The sequence below is a fragment of the Motacilla alba genome, chromosome 1, assembly GCF_015832195.1.
Source record: "Motacilla alba alba isolate MOTALB_02 chromosome 1, Motacilla_alba_V1.0_pri, whole genome shotgun sequence".
In the NCBI taxonomy this organism is placed as follows: domain Eukaryota; kingdom Metazoa; phylum Chordata; class Aves; order Passeriformes; family Motacillidae; genus Motacilla; species Motacilla alba.
Window position 1 is genome coordinate 55190927 of NC_052016.1, and position 15751 is coordinate 55206677.

Genomic DNA, 15751 nt, shown 5'->3' on the forward strand with positions numbered 1-15751 from the left:
TTGTAGGGGAATAGGTGAACTATTAAACTGGGGATCTGGAACCACTGGTCTGGAGTGAATGAGAGTTGTGGAGTGGGGCACAAAGAGAGTCAGACTGTGGTTGACTATGCCTGGTCCTGTGGGAGGACTGGGAGAGGAATGGCCAAGCACAGTGATCTGTGCATCAGGGAGGGATTTGGTTCATCATGTGGCACCTTCTGTCCACTCTAGCACTTCCAGGGAAGGGCCTGAGGCTGCAAATCTGTACTAGGCACTAGTGAGGCCACTCTTTGAGTATGGTGTCCAGTTCTGGGCCCCTCAGTACAGGAAGGACATTGAGGTGATGGAGTGGATTCAGGGAAGGACAGCAAAGCTGGTTGAGGGTCTGGAGCACAATTCTGAGGAGCAGCTGAGGGAGCTGGGGGTGTTTTGCCTGGAGGGGACCTTATTGCTCTCTACAAGTGCCTGAAAGGAGGGTGTAGGCAGGTGGGGGTTGGCCTCTTCTCCCAGGTGACAAGTGACAGGATGAGAGGACAAAGTCTTAAGCTGCTTCAGGAGAGGTTTAGGTTGGACATGAGGAGGAATTTCTTCACGGAAAGTGTGATTAGAAATTGGAATGGGCTGCCCAGGAGATTATGGAGTCACCATCCCTTGGAGGTGTTTAAGGAAAGACTGGATGTTGCACTTGGTGTCATAGTCTAGTTGATGTGATAGTGTTTGAACATAGGTTGGACTCAATAATCTTAGAGGTCTTTTCCAACCGAATTGATTCAGTGATTTGGTGATCTGCTCTGCATTGTCCACTGTCACAGTGATTGGGAACATAGAGCGGGTGAAAGGGAGGCTGAAAGGGTTTTGCACCAAGTCCAGTGTGGCCATGGGTAAATATGGTCAGTGGCCTCTGACCCTCTCTCAAATGATTCCAGGTACAGCAGTGTTTGCAGTTGGCATTTGTAGAGGTAAATGGGCTGCTGTTTTTATCTGTTTAACGCTGTTTTAATTTTGAGGTTGGCCTGTGCTACTATGGATTGCAAGATTTTAATTTCAAAATCTACTTCAGAAGCTTTTATTGACTGCAGTAACTAAAGGCCTTTTCATCACAGAGGCAGGTTTTAATGCTCGGTTGTCTGTCAGTTTCCGCTAGCTCAGCTACATAAGGATTAGAATTTTGAAGTCTCCCTGTGTTTTTAAGAAGACTGCTAACCAGGATGTCCAGAAGGACAGACTTCAGGCAGAATTTATGGTGTATTTTGACTTTTTTGTACAAATCTGTTGCCCCGAATTTTGTTGAATGACAAACTGTGCTGTTCTAATCCTACAGCTACTGTGTTTTGTTATACTTCATGATATTGAAGCCATTTGTCTTGTGTTTTGTAAGCTACTAGCGAAGGGATTTCCTTGTCTATTTTCTTACACAGGCAAACATGCTGAAGACATATTTGGTGAATTGTTTAATGAGGCCAACAGCTTCTACATCAGAGCAAATTCCCTCCAAGACAGAATTGATCGCCTTGCTGTCAAAGTCACCCAGCTGGATTCAACAGTGGAAGAGGGTAGGTAATTACAAGAAAGCATTGAGCCAGAAGTGATGTTGACAAGAGCACATTTAATTGCACAATAACCTCTGTCTTTTCAAAGTAATCCTGTAACGATATTTCGTCTTGTTGTCTCAGTAAGGCAAGCTGGGAATAATCACTTTAGCAGGGCAAGTGAAAGTATTCTTGAGTCAAGAAGCCCCTGTAGTAATGGAGCCATTAAGCTGCCTTTTTCACGAGGAAAGCTTTGAGTTTGTGAGTGTAGTAAATCATAAATGAATAAATTTAGACCTTACTGGGAGTAAGTCAGAGTATTGGAAAAAGTTTGGACTGGGTGTCCCTATCAATTTCAGAGTAGGGTAATCACAAACTATTTTAGTACATTAGTCTGTTCTGTGGTCATCAAAGATCTTATAACACTCTGTATCTAAACAAGGCACTGTGTTTTGATCAACTAGGTGAAAATCTTTAGGGGGTTCTACTCACTAGAAACTGTATTTCCTTTAAAAATATTTCCCACTTATGAGCTTGGTCATTCACTTCATAAATACACAGTAAAAACAAAGGATTTAAGTAACATCATTATATTGTTTGAAAGTACTTATTAGTGTAGATAAAGCATTTCTGTCTAGCTTTAAAAGCTGTTAATGTGCATCTTGGCCTCCGTGCTACGTGTCTGAGCTAGTCAATGACTGTCCTTCCTGTTTAGTTGATTCCTGACATTTACTAAAATGTCAAAACTTTTTATATCAGTACAGTAGTGTAATATTGACTCAGTAGTAGTTAATGCTACCTGTGATATATTTAATAGTGCTATTTATATGGCTTGTATATTTCACATGCCATTCAGATTTTTGTAGTTTATATTAATTTATAGTGCCAATTATTAGTGCCAATATTAAATTTTAGTGTTGCTATTTAATAGTACAATGGGATAATATTTAGCCTTCCTTTTTTAGCTGGTTACTGTCTGGAAATTGTTATGTGTTGTCGTTTTATGGTTTTGGAACGTATGAACTGTTGAACTACCACAGTTGCTCAGAGAAGCTGTAGATGCTCTATCTCCAAAGAGACCTGCTTAAGTGAAAGGTGTCCTTGTCCATAGTAGGGTGATTTGAATGAGATAATCTTTAAGATCCCCTCCAAAGCAAACCACTCTGATTTTTTTGGTACCTGCATTTTGCTGTCTTAGGAGTCAAGAGAGATATGGGAACATAAACTAACCTCCTATGGGATCACTATTCAGCTTAGTTTTTGAGGCATGTTGTGTTGGTACTCTGAGGAAAGTAGATGATATTAATATACTGTACTTCTGGAAATGGCAGTTCTCATCTTGCTTTTGCTGGGGTTTTTCCCCCCCCTCCCCCTTTTTTTTTTAATGCCTCATTAATGTCTCATTAGTGTTATGCAGTAGCACCCAGCTAGTTTTCAGAGTTTGGAGAATAATTAAAAGCAATCCTTTGGAATGGGAAACTAGTATATGGACTGAGAATTGAATCAGTGTTTATTTTAAATTGACAGCAGTTGTTACTCTTGCATTGCTAATCATGCTTCATATTAATAAGCTGTATATACAAGCTGCTGTCGCCTTAGTGTCAGTAGTAAATTTTATTAGCTGTTTCACTGTAGAAGTTGAAGTCTTTATAATAATTCACAGTACTGTCAGAAATAGGATGTTTCTGGATAGCTTTGGCATTGAAGCAAAATGTCAATTGCAAGGTTGTTTTAAAAAGCCCTTCAGATTTGATTGCATCAGTGATTTCTTATATTCTTAGCTATAACTAATACAATGTCTATAAAATATTTTATATATTAAAAACTACAGTTGAAAAAAATTTTAAAATAAATGAGGTTAAGTTTTCAAAAATAGATAAATAACTTATTCCAAAAATCTCGAAAAAGAATGGTTTTTTGGTTCTTTTGAATGTCTTCCATCAAACAAGAATTGAAACAATTCAGATATATACATCTAAAAAATCTGTCTGAAATAATTTTTACTTACAGGCAGATTTAAATAGAAAGTACTTCCAGAAATGATGTTTTGATACTTCAGATGATGTGAATGGGGGAATGAATATTAGACATTGAATACTCCATTTTTAATTTCCTGCTATTTAGAAGTTACAGAAGAATTCTGTAACTGTAAGTAATTCTTGGAGCGAGAAGCAAGACCTCAGCACAGATAACAAAAATAGTTGGGGAGAGAAGTCTGAGTGGGATTTGGTGTCCATTATGACAGACAATAACAGTGTAAAATTTCATCCCTTTTTCTTTTTTCAGGTCATCAGTATACTGCATTTTTGGCCATTACTGTTCATTTGCCTTGTGAAATTTCTCAGAGTTTGTCATTGAGACTCAATAAATTGGATGAATGGGCAAGAAGTATTAGATGAAATGTCAATGGGAATAAAAGGAGACTAAGCTGGTGCAGTTTGTTTGCACAAGTCCTACAGCTTACACTCTTATTAAACACTTGGATAGAATCCAGAAGTGGTCAGTGTCGTTGTAGGCAACCCAGTGAAGGCTTCATCCTCTTCAACTGCAGTCTAAAACCTGTATTCAGGTGCTTAGCAGTGGAAGATGATATCAAGAGCTTACTGCCACTTTTAAATTGTTATTGGCCTTTAAATGAATTTTCTTTAACAATGATTGCTGCATTTCCTGAAAACTTCCATTAAGAGTGAAAGAAAGTCTTCATAAAAGTGACAGGAACAATTAAAACCAACTTAACCTTTCATTTGAAAAGAAGGAATGAAAAGCCTGGTGTCATTTTCCCCAGATCTGTGTATGTGAAAAGATAAAATGAAAGTACGAGACTGCAAGTATTTCTCTCTGTAGAGACATAAGCAAAACATAAGAGCAAGGAGTGTTTAGTTATATGGGAAGACAGAGGAGTTGAAAGAGAGTGAAATAAGTGGAACTCTGTCTCTCACAGGAGGTTGCCGCAGCTGTAATTTAATTATACTTAGAATGGGCTGGAATATGTGTATAGGTAGCATGTGCAATTATAAAACACTGTGTCATAGGAATACCATACCTTGTGTTTCAGTCTGGAAGCCAGTGTTTCTGCTGTTAGAACTCCAGGATAAACCTTATAAAAAGGGGAAATGGTTGGACATCTGCACATGACAGCATTCTTGCATCATTTTCCAAGATACAGTTCGTGGTCCCATTATTTTAAGTGATGTTCTGGACCAAGTGAGACCTAAATCTGTTTTATTATGGGAATTCTTACATGCCTTTGCGCCTAGTTATCAGGATTATCCACTGAGGAAAAACCTCTCTTTGTGTTAACTTGCTGAAAATATTTCAAATAATTAGTGAAAAAAGGATGTTGTGTATCCACTTTAATTCCTTTCATACCTATGGTAAATGTATTTCTGTTTCTAACAGTATCCTTACAGGACATCAACATGAAAAAAGCATTCAAGAGCTCAACAGTTCAAGACCAGCAGGTAGTTTCAAAGAACAGCATTCCAAACCCGGTGGCTGATATTTATAATCAAAGTGACAAACCACCGCCTCTGAATATTCTTTCACCTTATAGGTAAGGAAATATTGATTGTTTGCCTTCTTGTACTTTACCCTTTATTTCCTAATTGTATGCAGAGAATAATTATACAGAAGGGGAAAGCTATATTGATTACTGAGATTTATTATATTATATATTGAGATTTGATTTTTCAAGATTGAGTTTTATCAATCTGCAATAAATAATTTATTCCTTTTTAAAGAAAGGTATAGCACAGCATTTGCGGTGTATTTTATTTTTAAGAATAAGAAGTTTTAACTGGAAGGTAAATGTCTAGGATTTGTGACCAAGGGATGTGTTTTTGCTGCTGCTACAGACAGTGGTGGTATTTGTTTATGGACCTCCAGTTAGTAAGGGTTGTTATTGATCAACTTGAGGCTCAGATGATCATCAAAGGTAATTTTTTTTTGGATTTAAACACCCTAGTTAATATATTTTTATCTTTTCTTCTGCTGTTTTTCCAGGGATGATAAGAAAGATGGATTGAAGTTCTATACCGATCCTTCCTATTTTTTTGATCTTTGGAAAGAAAAAATGTTACAGGATACTGAAGATAAGCGAAAAGAAAAGAGGAGACAGAAGGTAAAAGCAGAAACATAATAGCACATTTGTGCATTACAATTTTATGTGCAGTTGTCCAGGCGTAAAATTTTCCAGGTCATACTTAGCTTGTGTGCATGGAAAGATTGTTTCTCTTGTGTGGCTGTAGATTCAGTACATTCCATTTTTATAGCTTATTCTGTCTATTTTAAGAAGGCAGCAAATTGAATTTTAGGAGTGCTGTGGTTATCTTCCAAGATGCTGTCTTGAATCCTGTGCCAGTATCTTTTTATTGGTACCCAGAAAAATGGCCCTGTTGTGCTCCAGAAAAAGACACTCTAATGGGAGAGGAAAGGAGTTGGAATTAGATTTTTTTCCATTCCAGCTTCCCATTTTTTCCATTCTGATTTTAAAGGAAAAAATACAGATGCTTTTATAAGAATTTATAAAATCCCTTGAGCATTTCTTTATTCCTATAGAACAATTTCTACAAAACTACTTTAAATATATAAGTTACTTTTGGACTTTAACTTTGGCAACATATCCTGCTTATTTCCATCCATGGTATATTTTCTGTAGATTTTAATTGTCTTATTACAGTCTACAAATGCAAATATGCTCAATTCCAATCATGTAGTATTATAGCCATACATCACAGAAATACCCCTTGATAAATTCTAGCTGAAGTGCTATTTGATTTGATTAAATATATGCCAAGTCCAACAAAAAAGAAAGCAGCATAGACTTGAGTCTGCGTGGATAAAGTTCACTTTGTGATGGGAAGAAATCTCAGGTTTAGCGTTCCAGAAGATGGTTTTCATGCATTTCATGGTCTGTATCCTTTGGAGAGCGGGATGGTTTTGGTGAGATATGTCCCAGGCACATTTTCTTCCACAAGTTGCTGAACCAAGTGTCCTTTTTCTTTTATTCTTATCCTTATGGTAGCAGTAACCAAGAATGAATTCAGAGCATTTATTGACAATTTCATAGCTGAACTTAAATTTTCAATCTCTTAAATGAGAATTCTTTACTCAGTTTGTGCAGAAAGCACAAAACTTGATAGTTTTTGAGAAACTGTGCAGGTGAAATAAATGTGTGTTGTTTAACAAAGTACAAGCTAAACATCCAAATGCCATCCTACTCAGCTGACCAAATACAGCTAGTTTTTAGCCTCAATTTTTTAGGTGCTTGGTGAAATCTGAGAGTAGTTCCTGCACCAGAGAATCAGTTTTCCAGTATTATTTTGATAATTTGTCCTAAATGTTCACACTGTTGCAGCCGGAAGTTTATGAGCTGTTTAATTTTCTTGCCTCAAATATCATGCTTTTTGTTTCTGTATACAGTTTAATTGAAAATATCTGACAAGCTTCCTCTGATTTGACTCTTTCAGGCAAACTTTTTTCTGAAGAAATATGTAGTTTTAATTCTTTAGGCTAAAAATCTGTGAAGTCTATTTTTTACTTTCCATGGATCAGTGTCTGAGAGTTCAGTGTAGTTTTGACTTGGTATGTACCAGTAGTATTCTAAATTTAATGGCTGTAGGTAGGGCAGTTGTGATTAAACAAAGGATAAGCTGTTCTAATTTGTTCTTTATTGTGCTGGCTTTTTATCTGAGAATAATAAGCTATTCAAGCAAGTAAAAATTTCTAAATTTGGAAAGCTTGTATTTCAGAAATCATTCTTGATGACTTGTGTTTTGATAGGATTTTATAAACTTGTGGTCAGGAAAATACTCTAGGCTCGTGCTTCCAGTTTTTTGAAAGTATTGCAAATACTTGCTGAAGCTGCTTTTTATTACTAGCTCTTAATTCTTCATTAAGATGCTTGAAATATTGTTTGCTAATTCTTGATGCAAATATCAAACTTACAATTAACTCAACCTTGTTTGAAGGCTCTAATATGTTTTGTGTTCGCTGAAATAATTTCCTGCCAACATGAATTACTTGTTTTCTGGCTTCATCTACAGCACCCACTTGTCTGCCACAGCTTCCAATACAATTAGTTCAAAAAAAGTAACTCCTCTTAATATTACTTTAATTTTCTGAGAAATATTTCCGGCTGTACTTATCTAGAAAGGCTTCAGCTCCCCTACAACTCTGTCTCTTTGCCCTGGGTCGTAAAGCTAGAGATGTCACCATTGTCAAGGGAATGAAACTGCTACTGAAACAACTTAAAACTCCTCTTAGAGGTACATGCAGCTTTGTCAGCTGGTGGTAATAGGGCTGCCCCACTGTTTTGGAAGACATTTAATGTTTTAGAGATATATTGATATAATATTTAATCAAACCACTGTCGTTTAGTACTGCTTGAATAAAAAGGATTCAAGTGTATTATTCATTAGCATGCTTACAGATGCTGATCTGGAACAACTTGTCCAGCTGAAATCTGATCCAATTAAAACCAGCTAAGCTTTGTGCTTATTTTTTGTTGTTTATACATCCACATGTATAAACATTTTTTAAACTTCTGTTTTTTTCATAAAAAAAAGCTGATCTCTTTAAAACTAAATTTCTAAATAATAAGCAGTAACTGTAAGCAGTCATGTAAGCACTCATGATTGTACAGGCATTGTATCAAAATGATTGTCTTCCCAGTAGCACCATATATTGGTCAAAAGGTGAATATTTATTTTATTTAGAATCTTGCAGGAAATACATAGTTGTGACTCCCAGATGACAAAATTGTTTTTCTGAAAGAAGACAAAGCCATGTGTTTTCAGTGAAAATACTTACTTGAACTTTCTTCTGAAATATAACATGACTCAGGAATCAGGATAGAAGTTGAAAGTTAAAAAAAAACCCCAAAATATTTGCAGCAAGTAATTGAAAAAGACAAATTAAAAGCTTTTAATAAGCATATATTCAACCATGGCAATTAGCAAAACTGTATATATTTGAAATAAAGTGTGACTAAATCTGTGTCCTTTCTGCTCCAAATTCTCTGTCGGCAGAATTTGATGTGAAAAAGTGGTTATCATACATAAAAAAGGTGTGATTCTAAAAAGTTTGTGGAGGAAAAATATTTTGGGAGAACTGATTAAGAACCAAGATGATCATTGTTATTAAACATAAATCAGACCAAAAATCTGTTTATTGTAGAAATGAGCAAGAGTTGTCAAAACATTTGGGTGTTGAACTTAAAGAAGTCTTTTCTGACATTCTAAATGTTAGGAGGGTCAGCAGGTCCCTCATACAAATATGCATGAACGAGCAAGAGATCCAAAACAAGGACAAGGAAGCCATTTGTTAGTTTTTTTGTTAGTTATGTAATGCCATACACATTATTCCAGAATTATTTACTCAATGCTGTTCAACAGTTGGAGTAAAAAGCCTGTGTTCATCTGTGATGAACTTTTTGTTGAGCTGGCTTTCCAACTATTATCCCTTATTTTGTGGGTCTAGATTTCCCAGGAAAAGGCTTGCCTACCAGAATTTGACCAAGCTCTTCTTTCAATACAATTCACTGACTGCTTTCTCAGAATAGAAATATAAATATTTCCTGAGAAACTATTTTTCTAGCGGCCAAAAGCCTAATACCAACCTACTAGTAGATCAGACATGTATTCTAAGGTGTGGGATCTAGAGCTGATTGAAAAAAACCCTATTCTCTTATGAATACTGAGAAAAGAAGTAGAAGGCCCTTCTCAGTCTGAATTGAGCAATCTTGTTAATTTTTTGTGCTGAAGCACCAGTATGAGTTTTATATTCATACTGAGTAGTCAGAAGTAGGTGAGTACAACATTGCCAAGGTGTGAAAGCATTGGATCCCAATATTAGGAGATCTTGCTATCAGTGAAGTAAAGATAAATAGGTATTGTAAACACTGACATTGGTTGAGCCTGATGTTATATTGAAAGATAAAAGCAGCCAAGTTTGTCATGAACCTGTCAAGCTGTAATATACTGCTGGCCTGAGTATTGCTGACTCGCTGCAGAGAGAATTAGTGTAATTCATTTTTTTATCAATGAGGAGGAGAAACTAGGAGGAATTTTGGTAGTTAATTAGATCTAAGAAGGGAGAGGAAGTTAAAACAAACAAAAATAATTTCACATAGACTATGGAATAGGAAAATGTGTCCAGTTTCTCCATACTTCCCCTGGCCCAGTTGATTGTGACCATAATGAATAGCCAGAATAGCCTTGAGCTTATTATACATTCTCAGAAGTTTGCTTTTCAGGAGATGAAAATTTCAAGTGCTTCAGGGTGGTCTAAGTAAAAGACATGATGTCAGAAGAAGTTCAACTTTCTGGCTTTTAAAATTGGTCCCATTTCTGTATTAGGAAACCCAGGAGACTGTCATCACAGTAGCACATGCATCCTTACAGAACGAAGGCAGATCAAAAGTCCTGCTACTAACGAGGTTCATAGCATAAGGAAATATTCTTATTTTAATGCAGAGAAATTTTGTGAAGACTTGGCTTCATCTGTAAATCTAGTCTTATTTTCATGCACTCTAACTGCATTTTAACCAGCTTTTTTCCTTTCCTTTTTTCTCTCTCTTTGCATGCTTTATTTCTTTTGTTTGGACATTAGGAGCAAAAGCGTATAGATGGCACCACCCGTGAGGTGAAAAAGGTTAGAAAAGCCAGGAACAGACGCCAGGAGTGGAATATGATGGCATATGACAAAGAGCTTAGACCTGACAACAGGTTGTCTCAAAGTGTGTACCATGGAGCATCTTCCGAGGGATCACTGTCCCCAGATACTAGGTCTGTTTGCAGCAAAGCTGTTTGTTACACCACAGTTGTATGTTCAGCAACACTGAGTAGAATTAGGTGTTTTTGCAGGATGGGAATAGTTAGACAAAACATACAATGCACGTTTAAAACATTCTTTTCAAATTTATTTTTAAGTGTAAATGACATAACAGATTCTGTAATGATTTTTTTCTTCCTCAGCTTCACATGAGCATTTTGTCACCTTAATGTTATGTATTGCAAAGAAAGATGTGTTTGCTGCATGCTTTGTATTTCATCTTCAGTAGCTGTAGTTGCAAAGCATTTAAGCCTCTACTAGATAATGTCAGTAGCTCTTCCTTAGTGTCTAGTTTGTTGTTTGGTGCCCTGCTGGTAGCTTAATAAATATTTTTCTGTGATCTACTCAGTCGACAATACTTGTGCCTGTAAGGAATGCTACAGAGTGAGAAGAGTTCAGCTGTTTGATGTTATATTAGTCTAAAAACCAAGCTACAAAACCAGATGAGATGTTACTGCTTGAAATAACAAAAAAATCTCTGCTTAGAGATAAGCAGCAGAATTCCTCTTCATTGACTGAGATTCCCTTTGAGCTCAGTGGGAGTTACCTGATGTGCATTGCAATCTTAGTTTTTGCACTAAGCTGGTCTCACCACAGGATTTTCCCACTTGTTTTATTTCCTTTGTCTGTTGTGATTAAGTACTAGCAATAAGCATAGAAATAAATAGGGTCCACTGGAAAAAGTGTTTAAATTGTTGAATGGCTAGGTTGAGGAGGCAGCTATCACTGCAAGAGTGTGGAATGATACCTTTAGTCCACTGTCCAGTGGAAATGAAAAGATAAAAATCTGCTCAGAACTTTGCAATGTTGTGGTCTTTGTGAAGAGTAATGAACTTGTAATTGAAACATAGTATTTGATATTGCTATTGGTCTTTCACTAATGTATTCAGACTTCTCTGTCTAAAAACTGTTGTTTGTTTAGTTTTATTTTACAGTTTCTAATGCAAAAGTATGTCTCCTGAATTAATGTAATTCATTAATTCGTTAATGTACTTAATTATGTAAGTCTTAATGAAACATTGCAGACTGACAAAGCATTACATAGGTTGATCTAGCAAAAGCTGTGGATGTTTTCATCAGGAGTTCTGTTTCACACTTTGAGTCTTTTGTTTCAGATTTAACACCTTGCTTCCAGGACTCCTGAGTTTAAATTATTATGTTGAAGTGGTTTGTTTTTATCTCCCAGTGATGTCAACATGGTATTTGCAATCTGTGGGATTTTTTAAAGCAGAAATTGTAGGATGTGTCTGTGTTGGATTTTGATGTTGTTTGTGTGATAGATACCTTGTACTTACATATGTCTTTTATATTTTATAAATTATGGAGTATTTTACATTTCAGTAAATCAAATATCTGAGATTGAATCCTGAAGTCTGTTTTACATCCATGAAGCATTAATTCTGAGAATGGTAGTGAAGGGGAGAGAGGGCTTTCTATTTTTTCACCTTGAAGTAGTCTTAAGCTATAAAAAACCTATACATATATGTACTGGTTTTAGAGACATTTTCATGCTGCCAGCTACTGCATGAACAGTATTTTGTAAGTCAGGTTCCAAAGAAGTGTATTTGATTATACTGTCTTTTTTTTCCAACTGCTAAAGTAAAAAAAAAAAAAAATTGGTTGCTTGCTACTTTAGACTTAGGCATTAAATGTTGACTTCCTGGTGTTTGGACTGTGGCAATTCTCAATGTATTTGTTATACTTGTTGTACTTTAGAGAGAGAAACACAAGCTGAATCCAAACAGAAACCAGCAAATTAATGTGAGAAAAGTAAGGACAAGAAAAGAAGAGTGGGAGAGGAGGAAAATGGGCATTGAGTTCATGAGTGACGCAAAGAAAATGGAACAGGCAGGAAGCATGAAAGAGGACAAAATGCCCAAAGGGTTTGTTATTTTGTTTTGCTCAAAGCCCTGGCTTTTTGTTGCTTACCTTGCTTCCAGTCTCACAAATAAGTGCATCAGTTCACTGTGTTCACTAAAAGCCAGGCTGCACCATTGTTCATTACTAAAACAAGTCTTCACAGTAATGGGATGAAAAGATCCTTTTGCTCCCTCTCTTGGGCTTATTTGACAGAACATCCTAGACTTTGTATCTTTATGAACTCTCTGCTCAACTAATACTTACATTTCCCAGTTTCTTTGAGCCTTTCCAACAAAATTAATTGTGCAAACAAAATAAAAAGCATTTTCTAACTTTCAAAATTGGTTTTCTCTGCATTGGTAAAATATGTTCTTCTGCATAATTGCAAGTGCTTGTAGTATTGCTTTTCTTTTTCTGCTGCCACTGTTAACTTGAGGCAGGCTGGTAAGTATTGCCTTCTCAAACAATGGGCTGTCAAAATCATTGACAAAAACCATAAGCTTCATTATGGCTACTAAAATTCTTGTGCTTTCTGTGGACTTAAAAGGGAGTGATAATTGATAAATTGGGGAATCCTCTTGCAAGAAAAATAACGCTGATTGTATTCTTTTTTGCTTGTTTTGTCAGTTATTTAGGTAATGCCCTGTTACACTCACGTAATCTGTTCTTCTGCATCAATTTAATTTTAGGTCCCATGCATCCGATGTTACAGATTATTCTTATCCTGCTACTCCGAATCATTCCCTCCATCAGCAGATAGCAATGCCTTCCTATGGAGCAGGAGATGGTCCACAGTACATGGCAGCATCCCAAAGCCACGAGCATGAGTACAGACCACCCTCCACCACTGTACGACATGCCACTTTAAACAGACCTCAGCAACCACCTCCACCTCCACCCCAGCCTTCAGATGGCCAGCACAGCTCAGTACCTGTGGTACCAGCAGAATATGGGTAAGTCTGATTTATTCTAGTGGATCCTTGGCAAAACCAGAGGAATGCGTGTTTCTCGTAACCCTCATGACGTGTAATGCATTGAAGAAAAAGACCCCAAATACGTTAGTTACCTCCTTGGGGAGGACAGAAGAAAATTGGTATAATTTCTATGTATGAACTGAATTTAAGTGAAGAAATCCTAAAAGCAGAAATAACCAAGTTTGTATTGAATGAAGTGTGTATTGGTGAAGTCAGTACCATTGTAAAATATTAAGGGTGCCTAATACAATATTAAGGAGGAGATAATTTTCCTTTAAATTGGAAAGTAGTTACAGGATAATTTGGATAATATTTTAAACTCAGGAAATGTACAGAAAGAGTATTGTTGATTGTGATTAATCTGGCAGTCTTTGTTGCATCCCTGAAATCCCTGGAAGGGCTTTTTAGAGAAGCTTGTGACGGAATTGGAAAGGGTCTCCTCAGACACAAATTCCGTACTGCCACAGGAGGAATGCCACTTTTTAATTCAAGACAGAGATTTATCAAATGCCTGTGTAGATATTTTGCATGAATGCATTCTTAAGGAAGGCTGGCTCCAGAGTTCTGGTTCTCATGTCGCAGGAAAACATCTGTTTTCTAATAAGTCTGTGTCTGTTCTTTTGTGTAAATATGTTAAACTTTGAAGTTGTAACCCCAGGAAAGCTGTAGTCATTCTTGCCTGTGTTGTTTTTTACTATGCAAGCCAAGGTTTGTCATCCCTGCTTGATGCATCCTGGGATAGCCTTTGCCTGATTCATGACTATCATGCTGCGGATGACTGAGTTAGGAGGGACTGCTCCAGCCTGTCCTGTCTCTGTTGTTTCCAGTGTGTAAGACATTACTGTCTTGACCATGACCATTGTCAGAGTGTTGCAGTTGTCAAACACTGGCATGTGTCACTCAGTGTCATCAGTCACTTTGCTTCAACTCCTGTCTCCTGTATCTCATTCTTTACCTAATTCATAACTCTTATCAATTGTCTATTTTCTTCTGATTAAAATTTCTTTCAGTGACATTTTAACAAAGAAATGAGCTCTTCCCTGTGTCTCCTATTTAAAGAATCGATCAAATGTATGAATTTAATTAAATGGTATTTAAATTTAATTTAATTTATTGGTATTTAAACATTTGACCGAAGAAGTGCATGAGATACATTTACCTTTGGGTAAATCTTTCCTTTCGTACTTTCCATTGTTCTCCATCTCTGTGTCCCCTATTGCCTCTTGACCTTTTATGGAATTGAAGGGGGTGTAGTCTGCAGTTTTCTTGGTCCCTTCTTCTTCAAAGACTTTGTGCTTAACAGTCCCACAGAGTACTGGTTTAATAAGAAATGCAGCTTCATACTTAACTGGGCAGGAGAATTAAGATAAGAAGCTCACTTTGTAGAGTGCTGAAAGGACATTGGCTTTAACTACAATATTTGTCTTAAATCTCAATATATCAGCAGTATTTGACAATTCTTACATGTATAATCACTTGCATATTTAAGTCACCAGTTAAAATTGCTTTTGTTTTTTGTTTTACCTGAGGTTGGATAAGTGCAGTTCAAGGGGCAATAATTTTGTAAGTTCTAACTTTGAATGCATTAAATGTTTTTGTTCTGTTTTATATAGGATGCTCCCAGCTCAGATGGTGGATTATTACAATCCTACAGGTCCTCCTCCTCCTCCCCCTCCTCCTATGATTCCTTCAGCACAAACTGCATTTGTTAGTCCCCTTCAGCTTCCTGTGCCACCTTCCCATTCCGGACTGGTGACTGGCTCTACATATGCAGCTACTCATCCTCCTCCTTCTGGTGGGCTTGTTGTCACTGCTCCTCCTCCTCCTGGCCCACCTCCTCCCCCTCCAGGCCCTCCTGCTGCAGGTGCATCCCTCTCTTCCTCCCCCATGCACGCTCCTCCGGCGTCGGAGGCCAAGCAGGCACCGATGAGCGATGCACGGAGTGATCTGCTGGCTGCCATCAGGATGGGTAAGTGCACACTGAGTTTTAGGTATTCCTTTTTTCAGTGAGAGCACAGTGTTTTCCACTGAAATAAGTTTATGGCTTCTTTTCCCAGTTGGGAAGATTTCATTAACCACAGGTACCACACACCTGTTCTGACATTTGTCAACCATGAAGTTGGATCATTTTCTAGCACCTAAAGCCGCACAGCTTTGTCAAGCGTGTTCTGGTGTTTGTGTGGACATAATCTAATGAACACAGCTCTTGTGTTCATTATGTGAAGCGCCATTACCTGTACATGGATTTTTGCTTCTGTTCACAAGAACTGAATTACCCAACACCAGGCTTCAGCCCACTGATTTTTTTAACCAGTGACTTGCAGCTCTTCATGACCTCACTTAGAATATGGAGCTGTAGGTCTAACAGTATTTCCAAATACAGTTTTGTATTTCATCTTCAGATCAAAATGACATGTAGAGTCTTGAATATTTAGCTTCAATATATTGTTGACAGTTTTAGAAGTCCAAAAGAATTCAGTCTCTGAGAATTATTTCCAATCTGCCTTTTTTGACTTTCCCTCTTCCTTGCTCAAGGAGGCTCTCTTCACTCAATGCTTGCTTTCTTTTTTCCCCCGT

General features: G+C 37.1%; 1 protein-coding gene across 2 annotated transcripts in view; it reads left to right on the forward strand.

Annotated features, from left to right (window-relative positions):
• Nucleotides 1-15751, forward strand: part of WASF3 (WASP family member 3) — a 65543-nt gene that overhangs the window by 47092 nt on the left and 2700 nt on the right. Inside the window, exons 4-9 of one of the 2 annotated variants that reach the window (XM_038138326.1) lie at nucleotides 1398-1532; nucleotides 4908-5061; nucleotides 5511-5628; nucleotides 12057-12223; nucleotides 12890-13153; nucleotides 14788-15143. In XM_038138326.1, coding sequence (XP_037994254.1) covers nucleotides 1398-1532; nucleotides 4908-5061; nucleotides 5511-5628; nucleotides 12057-12223; nucleotides 12890-13153; nucleotides 14788-15143 — 1194 coding nt within the window. Of the gene's footprint in view, nucleotides 1-1397; nucleotides 1533-4907; nucleotides 5062-5510; nucleotides 5629-10118; nucleotides 10295-12056; nucleotides 12224-12889; nucleotides 13154-14787; nucleotides 15144-15751 lie in introns of both variants that reach the window. The other variant, XM_038138317.1, reaches the window with a different exon arrangement.